The sequence below is a fragment of the Watersipora subatra genome, chromosome 8 (genome assembly GCF_963576615.1).
Source record: "Watersipora subatra chromosome 8, tzWatSuba1.1, whole genome shotgun sequence".
Lineage (NCBI taxonomy): Eukaryota > Metazoa > Bryozoa > Gymnolaemata > Cheilostomatida > Watersiporidae > Watersipora > Watersipora subatra.
In genome coordinates this window covers 51,346,117-51,356,555 of record NC_088715.1, presented here as the reverse complement: position 1 = coordinate 51,356,555, position 10,439 = coordinate 51,346,117, and the positions used below count along the sequence as shown (strand labels likewise).

Sequence of the window (10,439 nt, the reverse complement as noted above, 5' to 3'; positions counted from 1 at the left end):
ATGGAAGCAAAAGAAACACCGCTACAAAATGGATCGATGATAGCTGAGTCATCACAACCTGTTACAGCCAGTGATGGAGACAGCGAACCTATAAAGACAGCCACTTCTGCTGCTCCAAAGAAAGCGACTCGGATAATATACCAACCTACAGACGCGAATGATCCTCAGACACGCGATTTCAACAAAATTTTCAAACGAGATCTGAACTTTAGCCAGTGTGCTTTGAACAACTGCGACTTTACATTTAGCAGCAATTTTTCTGACGCCGACTTTGCTGACATAGTGTTAGTTGAATATAGGTCAACTGTGGTGGAGAAAACTCTTCGATTTCGCCGGCGTGCTCAAGTTTGGCTTGTTTATTCCCTTGAACCTCCAACTTTCTTTCCATGGAAGGACATATTTAACAGTTTCAATGGTACTATGACATATGTTAGAAATAGCTCTATATTTTGGCCATTTGGAGAAACATACTCAATGAAGAGCGAGGACCCTTTATTACCAAGTATTGCTTATACGCAAGGAAAGACGAGAGGCGCTTACGTATATGTGTCTAACTGTAAATCCAACGGTTATGACAGAATAGCAACCATAAAAGAGTTGGGTGAGTATGTAGACGTGGACGTCTTTGGTAAATGCACTGGGAACCAACCATGTGGAAGACATAAGATCGAATGTGAAGTTGTAAAGCATTCTAGATATAAGTTCTATCTGGCATTCGAAAATTCTCTCTGCAAAGATTATATTACTGAGAAGTTTTGGAAAAGGCTCCATTGCAACGGCCATTTCGTTCCTGTAGTAGTCGGTGGTTTTTCGATAGATGACTACACACGTGTGGCACCGCCCGACTCTTTCATACACGCCTATAACTTTTCTTCTATTAAAGAGCTTGGAGAATACCTGCAGCATCTGATGCAAGATGACGCTGCCTATAACAGGTACCATGAGTGGAGAAAACATTACATCACTAAAGATATTGGCATGCCACAGACGTCCGTTTGTAATCTTTGTAAAATGGCAAACAATGCTTCCATTTTAGAGTCTGGCCGACACCGACTTGCTGCTGACTGGAATCATGGTACAAATTGTAGAGAACTGAAACTTTTGTGAAAACGTGTATAAAGCAGTTTTTTTTTAATTTACAAAACAACTGCTACAATTGTTCAAATTTGTTAAGCATCATCGCTTTACAAATTTATGTTTTCATAAATACTTTTATATATACTGTGTCTGTAATATATATTATAATGTAATACATGTAATATAATATGTGTATATGTACAAAATATATATACCGGTTTATGTAAAAGTATGTAAAGGTGCAAAAGTTAATCATAGTTATACCCATTTCAATTTATTAACTAGGATTACACAGTAGTTTAAAGTTACAAAAGCTCCTAGCTTGTTGGTCATGAGAATCAATCTATAAATCGACATGCAAAAAGGAAGGTTTGACAATCATGCAACTATATTTATATAAAACATAAAAACATTTTAAATGACAACAAAGCAATAATATAAGATGGAAGCATATTATTTGTGCTGATGTCTGAAGAGTTTGTCATTGATACAGGGAAGCGCATGGGCTGCTCCATTTTACTAACACTATAATGTAGGTTGAGATATACCCGCAGACGCATATTACATGCGCCAATGTGTGTACACCCCTCTCAAACACATAGCTTCTTTTGTGTAGACTTTATTTTATGAACAGCGTTAATATACCAAATGAAACCTCACTTTATTTCAAATTTTAGCACAATTGTAGACAATAGAAACTAAATATGTGTTTATTGACGTAAGAGGGCACAATTCAGCGTGTTTGAGTTTGTGTGTCTCACGTGTGTCTATGAATGGTACCTACGAAGATAAGTGGTTTAGAACACCTGACGTGCAAACAACAGGTTGAGATTCAATTCCCTAAAAAGGCTGCTCATTAGTGATAACAGCAAACGCAACCATCTTTAAATGATCTCCCACCTAACATCATACACTCTGTTTACTCCTTACAATGAAATGCCTATCTTTACAGAAGATCAATACACAGTTTTGATATTATAATACATGTAACGAGTGCTTCGTAACAAACTGTTATCATTGCGTAGGACAATTTGTGCATGCACAAAAGCTCTTATGCGTTGTTGCGGAAAACATCATGGCTTTGTGGGAGTGAACTGGTGGCGGTGCAAAGATAAAAAGGGCATTAGGAAACATGGAAATACGTTTTTAGGATAAACGTATTGATAGCGATACATATATATCTTGACACTCTTGCACTTACAAGGGTAACTGTTAGAGTATTTATATTGAAACTCATTTCAGACTTACGCTTGATTGTATTGACTTGTATTTATTTATTCTGTCTCTTCATGCTTATAGAGCTCGTCTAATAAACGGTCATTACAATTGTGCATCAAGGCTACTACTCATTCGGTGGAAGACAACTTGTACGCAGTAACCACTTTCAAGTGGCTAGTCAGCGCTGACTTCCACAACACAGTGCAAAATTAGGTGAATTAAAAGAACTGTGCGTAGACCGAAAGCCTGCCGGTACAATAAAGGAAAATGCAAAGAAAAAGCGACTGATATTAAACGTGAAGTTTTCGATACTATTGATCATAACATTTTACTGACCAAGATGAAATTGTTGGGCTGTGGCCAAAATTGCATTACATGAATTAAGAGTTATTTGACAGATCACTCCCAAACTATATTGATAAATTCCACTTATTCAAATTGTAGCAATATAACTTATGGAGTACCACATGGTTCAATTTTAGGTCGAACGCTATTTTTAATATATATTAACGACTTATGCTCTAACCTAAAATTCTTAACGCCTATATTGTATGCTGATGATACTAGCTTGTTTTACAAATCAAAAAACTTAAATGATGACATTAACCTTATAAACACTGATTTGATAGAATTTACAAGATGGTGTCAACACAAAAAATTAATTATTAACATTAGGAAGACAATTTACGTTATTTTAAAGAGCTATCAGAACAATTTTAAATTAAACGAAAATTCTCTTTTTTAAATGGTGATACAATTAAGAAAAAAGACAGTGTTAAATTTTTCGGAATAACTATTGACAACAATTTAAACTGGAAATTACATATAGAAAGCTTATTAAAACAATTATGTCCAATTAGTGGCCTATTGTACAGATTATCTTTTCATTTACCACAAAATATTCTAATTTTACTTTATAACTCAATGATCAATTCAAAAATTTCATATTGTATTGAAGCCTGGGGAAATGCTCCATTAATTTATCTTGAAAAATTATTTATTTATCAAAAAAGTGTAGGTCGCATTATTAATAAGAAACCTTTTTATTTCTCGACTCGATATTTTTAAAAGATGCAACATTTTGAATGTTAGTCGGTTGTTTAAATTTTGAACTTTGCTTAGAGCTCATATATCTTTTTACTCATCATATTCTCATCCCTCACAGCACTATTTCACTCGAAATTCTAAATTCAACTTACCTCTACCTAAATCATCTTCCGCTGCTGGTCACAAAAGAACAATTTATCAAGAAGCTGTTTTGTGGAATACTCTGCCTATTTCTATTTGCGGTATACAAAACACATTAGGTTTTAAGAGGAGCTTAACGGCATGGCTATTGGGATAATTTTTTTAACTATGATGCTTAATTAATTTTCGTCTGTAATCTGCACCCTAAGTCCGCGCTAAATATTAGCTTTTGCTATCGTGCACATGGCCTCATCATCACCCTCTCTGGATGTTTGTTGTCTTAGTTTTCATTTCTTTTGTATATATTCATATATTATTGATGAAATAAAGCAAGCAAACAAACAAACAAATGTACCGGAAACCAACCATGCGGAAGAAATGACATTGAATGTGAAGCTGTAAAGCATTCTAAATATAAGTTCTATCTTGCATTCGAAAATTCTCTCTGCAAGGATTATATTACTGAGAAATTTTGGACAAGGCTCCATTGCGGTGGCCATTTTGTTTCTGTGGCAGTTGGTGGTCTTTCAGTTGACTACACAAGTGTGGCTCCGCCTGACTCTTTCATACACGCCTACAACTTCTCTTCTATTAAAAAGCTTGGAGAATACCTGCAGCATCTGATGCAAGATGATGCTGCCTATAACAGGTACCACGAGTGGAGAAAACATTACATCATTAAATATACTGGCATGCCACAGACATCCGTTTGTAATCTTTGTAAAATGGCAAACAATGCTTCAATTTTAGAGTCTGGTCGACACCGACACGCTGCCGACTGGAATTGTGGTACAAACTGTGGAGAACTAAAACTTTTGTAAATACATTTAGACACTCAGTTTTTTTTAATTTAGAAAACAACTGGTATGATTGTTTAAAATTTTTAAACATTGCTGCCTTACAAATTTATAGTTTTTTAATACTCTTATATATTTGGTATATATAATATATTATAATGTAATTTATGTTATATAATATATACATGTGAAAATATATATACCGGTATAAATATAAATATGTTAAACAGTCAGTCATAGTTATACCCATTTCGACGTATTGACTAGGATTACACAGTAGTTTAAAGTTACAAAAGTTCCTAGCTTGTTGGTCATGAGAATCAATCTACAAATTGACATGCAAAACGAATGTTAGCCAATCACGCAAATAATATCTATATGAAACATAAAAACTTTTTAACTGACAAAAGAGCAATAATATAAAATGGAAGCATATTATTTGTGCTGATGCCCAAAAGGTTTGTGATTAATATAGGGAAGAGCGTGTCCTGTTCTATTTTACTAACACTATAATATAGCCTGAGATATACCCAGCAGAGGCATATTACATGCGCCAATGTGTAAACATCTCTCTCAAACGCATAGCCTTTTTTTATTAAGACATCATTTTATGGAAAACATTAATATACCACATAAAACCTTACTTTATTTCAAATCTTAGAACGATTGAAGACAATAGATAATAAGTATCCATGTATAGAACTGCACAAATCAGCCCGTGTGAGTTTGTGTCTCCTGTGCGTCTATGAATGGTACCTACGGAGGTAAGTGGTCTAGAGCAACTGTCCTGCAAACAACAGGATGGGGTTCAATTCCCAAAAATGGCCACTGGTGTGGTTAAATTGCTCTCTGCAACTGGGCATGTCTATAGTCATCTAGGTTCACTTGCCACTGGACTCAGTCATGTCCAACCGAGATTGATTGATTGTACAACAATGGCTCGCAAAACACGCACACAGCCTCTGCTTGCGGTAAGCCAAGCAAAACTATTCGATCTACGAGGGTTTGCTCTCGCACACACATAATTTACAATGACAGCCATTGTAAAGACAGTAAATGCAACCATCTTTAAATGATATCCCACCTGACAGCACTCTGTTTACTTACTCCAATGAAACGATTATCTCTACCAGAAGATCAATACACACTTTTGATAATATAATAACAAATGCTACGAAACAAAGAATTGTCATTGTTAGGACTAATTGGGCATACAAATAAGCAATCATTTACAGTTCTCAAGCCATGTCAACTTTATTATCTCAAAAACTAAACCGACAACTCATGCTCTAATTTAGCTAGAAAAGATAAGTGTAAAACAAAGAGGTCTATTAGTCTTCTACCAACATTATATAATCTCCCATTTTGTCTTACGCCGCTCCAAGCTGATATCCCTCTGTATCGAAAACTGATAAAGAAAAATTGGAACGATTTCAAAAATTATGCTTCAGGGTTTTGCCACCCGATATAGACAGCTATGACCAGCGTTTAATTGTCCTTAATTCTTAGGACCTGAATGTCTTTTTAAATATTTGCTGAGTAAAATACTCTAATCGAATCTCTAATCTGCTTCACCATCCGCTACATTGTTACTTCCCCAAAAAACAACAACATTTTATATCAGACACCAACATTTTGCCAATTTACATCGCAGAACAGTGTTATGTAAAAAGAGCTCTTTCTTTCAATACACATAATTTACTTCATTTTACTATTTTTTTGTTTCACGGTCTTATTCATTCTAAGCAGGTCTAAACCATTGTGAATAAAGTTTATATATATCTAAATTAACTAATTTCTTTTATACTTTTTAGTATTTTCATATTTTATTTTTATTTGAATTTATTTTTATACGTTTTTATGGTTTTCATATTTTTTCCTTTCATTCTTAATATTGTTTCAAGAGATTTTAAACATGTATGCAGGAACATACTTTGTATATCGAGCAGAACATTTGCCTAAACCTTACATGCCACAGCTTTCACAAGTTAAGGTTTGACTGTAATATGCTGTGGTAATTGGTTCAAGGTGAGACAATTCCAAAGATGTTAATTAATGGTAACCTTGAAATGTTGCTGTATTGATTGAGTAGAAGAGCTTATTTCTTTGCATTTATAATTTTCAAGTTTTAGGCTGTGGACTAACTTCTTTGTTGGCTGTCTGTTTACCTCAATTTCCATTCTTTATTAAAGAGTACACATTCCATTGTGTTGGAGTAAATTTCATGACATTTTTAGGTAGGTTCAGTTCATCCATAATACCATTTTGAGGACCACTAACATTCTTTTACTTATCACAAATCTGCTGTTTTATCGGTAATATACAGTAGACGCTCTTATGACATTGACCTCCTTTCACGTAAGTTCTACATCACTTAGAAAATATATGTAACATTTTTGCTTCGTATTACGTAAGACATTTTATATAACGGTAAATATGTACATAACAGATTATTTACGTTGTAGGAGTGTCTACTGTAGGTTTATATTTTGTACCTTGGCACCATGCTAGTGCTATTATAGCTAGTACCTATAGGCTAATAATGGAATTATGAGTGTATGCACTTGTATCATGTTGTACAAAATAATTATTTGTTCTTAGTTGATGCTTAATAAGTCTATTAAATCCAAATTGATGGTCTAGATTTGGGATAATTTCAGTATTTACTGTAGAGTACAGCTTTACTGTGTAACACTGTGCAACCTGCTATTGCCTGTCAATTGCCATATAAGTTCATGCCAGTCAATGCTATTTTTATAGCCCGTTATTAGGTGTAGGTTATATTTGCTGATGTCTTATTGTGCATGCAACCTGTTACTACTTGTCATTTGTTGCAGGACTGCTCCTATTATTTCTATTCACTATACTTCTATACAAACAGCTGATGCAGCTAACTAGCGGGCTAACTGGCTATGGGCTGAGCAAAGGCAAAAAGAGGATGACTCCAATTATATTTAATGTTAAATATCTGTTAGGTGATCACTGGTATTTATCGTGGCTAGTGCCATTTTATAGGTATATAAGCATCAAAGAGCATGAAGGTTAGAGAGTGACTATTCTCCGTTTATAGCTGATTATTTTTACAACTTAGCAGTTCCTTATTATGTATATCATTATCATTACTATTATTATTCTTTATTACGATTGTATGTTAAAATCATCATTAGCCTGGAGCAAATATTTCCATAAAAATACATTATAGTTGTGGATTCATTCCACAAAACTCTTGTGTTTAACTCCTAGTAACTACTGCAAGCAACTACACAGTATTAAAAGTTCTCATTATATAGAAATGTAAAAATCTTGAGTTATGTCAAGGGAGAAATTTGTTATTTAATATTTAATAAATGTTTAAAAATGAATTATTAATGAATATATGAATAGATTTGTTTTTTTGTTATAATAATTGTTGTAATGATTATTTGATACTTAAATAATAATATGAAATGTATTGTTTTTGTGCGTTTTCTTTGAGTGAAATACTACAATGGTTCTATGGTTCTATGTGTAATGGTTAGCCTCTGGACTTTGAGTTCAATTTCTCCCAAGACAAATTTTGACTGCAGACAAAGTGGCACTTCTGCCCCACAAAAATCAGACCGTTGCTATAAAGCAAAATTGAGCCAACAAATCAATCAATGGGGATGGGTACTAGTATAATTTTCCTTGAAATCAGTTTGACAGTATCACACTGTTGCCAATAATGAGCCCAAGTATCAATGCTCACAACAAGTAGTGTTAGGATTGTGAGATTATGAGGCCTACTATCTCTTGTGAGCAACTCTCAGCAGGTAATTATCCTATAATTGACAATAACACGCCAGTGGTTTGTTTCTAAGCGTCTGTGAACTCTATTTTCCTCCAAAGGTCAAAATAACAATTATTCTGTCAAGGCTTACTAGCTCAAGCAAAAATAACAATATGCTTATATACTTAGCCCTATTTGTTATGGCCTTACTAGGTTAAATGAGTACGTATCTGTTAGGCGTGTAGCAGTAGCTCTTACTGTAAACAGGGGCGGCTGAGTTAGCTCTCTTCTCTCAGGGCTTTATGGCTTCCTGGCTTTCCACCTCTTTTTGGGTGAATCGTGTTTGTTGAGTCTATCCTCGGCGAGCTGGTTGCTGCTGGCTCCTTGGCTATCTTGGGCTTATGTTAATCCTCTTATCTTGGCTCTTCTTTGCGGCTCCCCTTTGCCGTCTGGCTCGCTGCCAGCTTCTCCTGCTCTTCCCTTGATTTTGCCCCTCTTTTATACTTGACCTTGAGTCATTGTCGAATGTCATTGGTTGGTTGTGTTTTACTTGCGGTCTTTATATTTCAGATTCCTTGCGGTGAGCTAAAATTCCTTACTGTGGTTGGGATTCCATGACGACAAGCGAATGAGAAGTGAAAAATATTTTAAGTCCGGTAACAATTTGTAGAAAACTGGCCATAACTTAAAAACTAACAGTGGCAGTATTATAAAATTAATTTTACAGTAATCCTCGTCCTAAGACGCTATTAGCTAGCTAATTTATATGAAGCAAGAGAAACTATTATCATATTATGCCATTCTTTTTACAACCATTTCGTCAATATTTTCTCATAAAATACAATATCTGAGTTAATGAATAATTATGCTATATTTTTCTGCTGCTCTACAATACAACATTTTCTAGACTATAATGATGCTATAAGCTATAACTAAATATACTAAATAAAGTGTTGTAAATGATTCTTTCTCTGATGGCTGGTTGCTGATCTGGTGCACGCCGGCTGCTTCTTCGCTCCAACAAGTCATAAATTTGGCTGGCTCCTGTAATATTGGCGATATACCTCCATTTTTGCCTGATACTCTGTAGAGTTGTTTGCTTCGCTGAATATCCATTAATAATTGTTGTAGCCAGTTAGTCTTTTTCATATTAGGTGGTGCTGGTCAATAATAATCATGATTTGGTAGCAATTTTGTGCTGTTTTTTATTCATAGGCTTTTCATTATAATGATCAGACAACTCCTAATCGAACTGATGTCCCACGTATTCACATTGCATGAGCTGTGATGGTTGGACAACTCCCATGCTTGATATTTCTAGCGGCATAGCAATTGTCCTAGATTTTTATGTTTGCTTGTTGATGTATCGCAGTGCTTAGTGCAATGTTTTGCAGCAGTTGTGGTGTACCATGATCCTAAAATTTATTATTCCTTTTGACTTATTGGTCATCTATCGTTTCAAATCCTGACAGTTACAAAACAAAGGTTTTCGTAGAAAATGAAATTAATAAAATAATAATTATTAAAAAAAGGTTTCACTGTTTTACCTTGTAGATGCAGAAATGGAAATGTTGGCTTGGCACTGTACAGGTTCCTCATATGTCTGGATACCGATGTAGTGACCAGAAGCAAATGGACAACTTAACCAATGATATACAATGGGGGCTGTATATCATTGGTTTCAGATGTACACCATGTATTGGTTTTAGTTAAAAGATACTAGGTGCAGTTAACAGACAGAAGGTTTTATATAGTGCTGTGACTGCTAAAAGCAAGATATAGGCTACCTACTAGTTGCAGTAATTTCAGTCTCAGGTGCTATTATGCAACAATTTGAATGCAAACATAGTATTTTGAAGTTTACAGACATACAACTGCATTTATATCCAATATCTGTAAACTTTGTTAACATGGGGATTATAACCTAAACATGAGTTAACTTGAGTAATCTAAAATCTTCCTCATTCTCTTTAGAATGTATATTTTAAATTCAATTCCAAATTTTTCAAAATATTGTTAGTCGGCTGATAAAATATTTTTCAGAATTTATTGGCAGGTCAAGATTTTATCAAAATCTGTTCAATTCTTTGCTGGTGTAGACACGACTTTAGTTTCATGTGATTTCAATGATAAAGTATATTTTATTCAAAAGTTTTATTGAATGCTGTTTGAGGACATGTTAGTTCCTAAAGCAGTGACCTTTAACCTCATCCCTATACTCTCTCAGACTCGCTATCAAGTGTCCATAAAATCTTAACGCTATTCCATAACAATGATGGCCTCTTCCGTGCATATAAAATGAGGTGTTCACAATAACAGAAAGCCTTTGTTATTATCACTACTAAAAGTGTGTATCGATCTCGGATAGATATACTCCTTTCATTGTTCATTATTGTTAGCGAATGGAAAGG

At 34.5% G+C, this 10,439-nt stretch overlaps 1 protein-coding gene across 1 annotated transcript; it reads left to right on the top strand.

The window, feature by feature from the left end:
- On the top strand, window positions 1-1,268 carry LOC137402683 (glycoprotein 3-alpha-L-fucosyltransferase A-like). Its single transcript, XM_068089188.1, has one exon. The coding sequence runs from the start codon at window positions 1-3 to the stop codon at window positions 1,105-1,107; it is 1,107 nt and encodes a 368-aa protein (XP_067945289.1). The 3' UTR covers window positions 1,108-1,268.
- The last annotated feature ends 9,171 nt before the right edge of the window (window positions 1,269-10,439 follow it).

Bases quoted from the DNA above. Each gene is read 5' to 3' on its own strand.
- LOC137402683 (XM_068089188.1), top strand. From the start codon at position 1: ATGGAAGCAAAAGAAACACCGCTACAAAATGGATCGATGATAGCTGAG.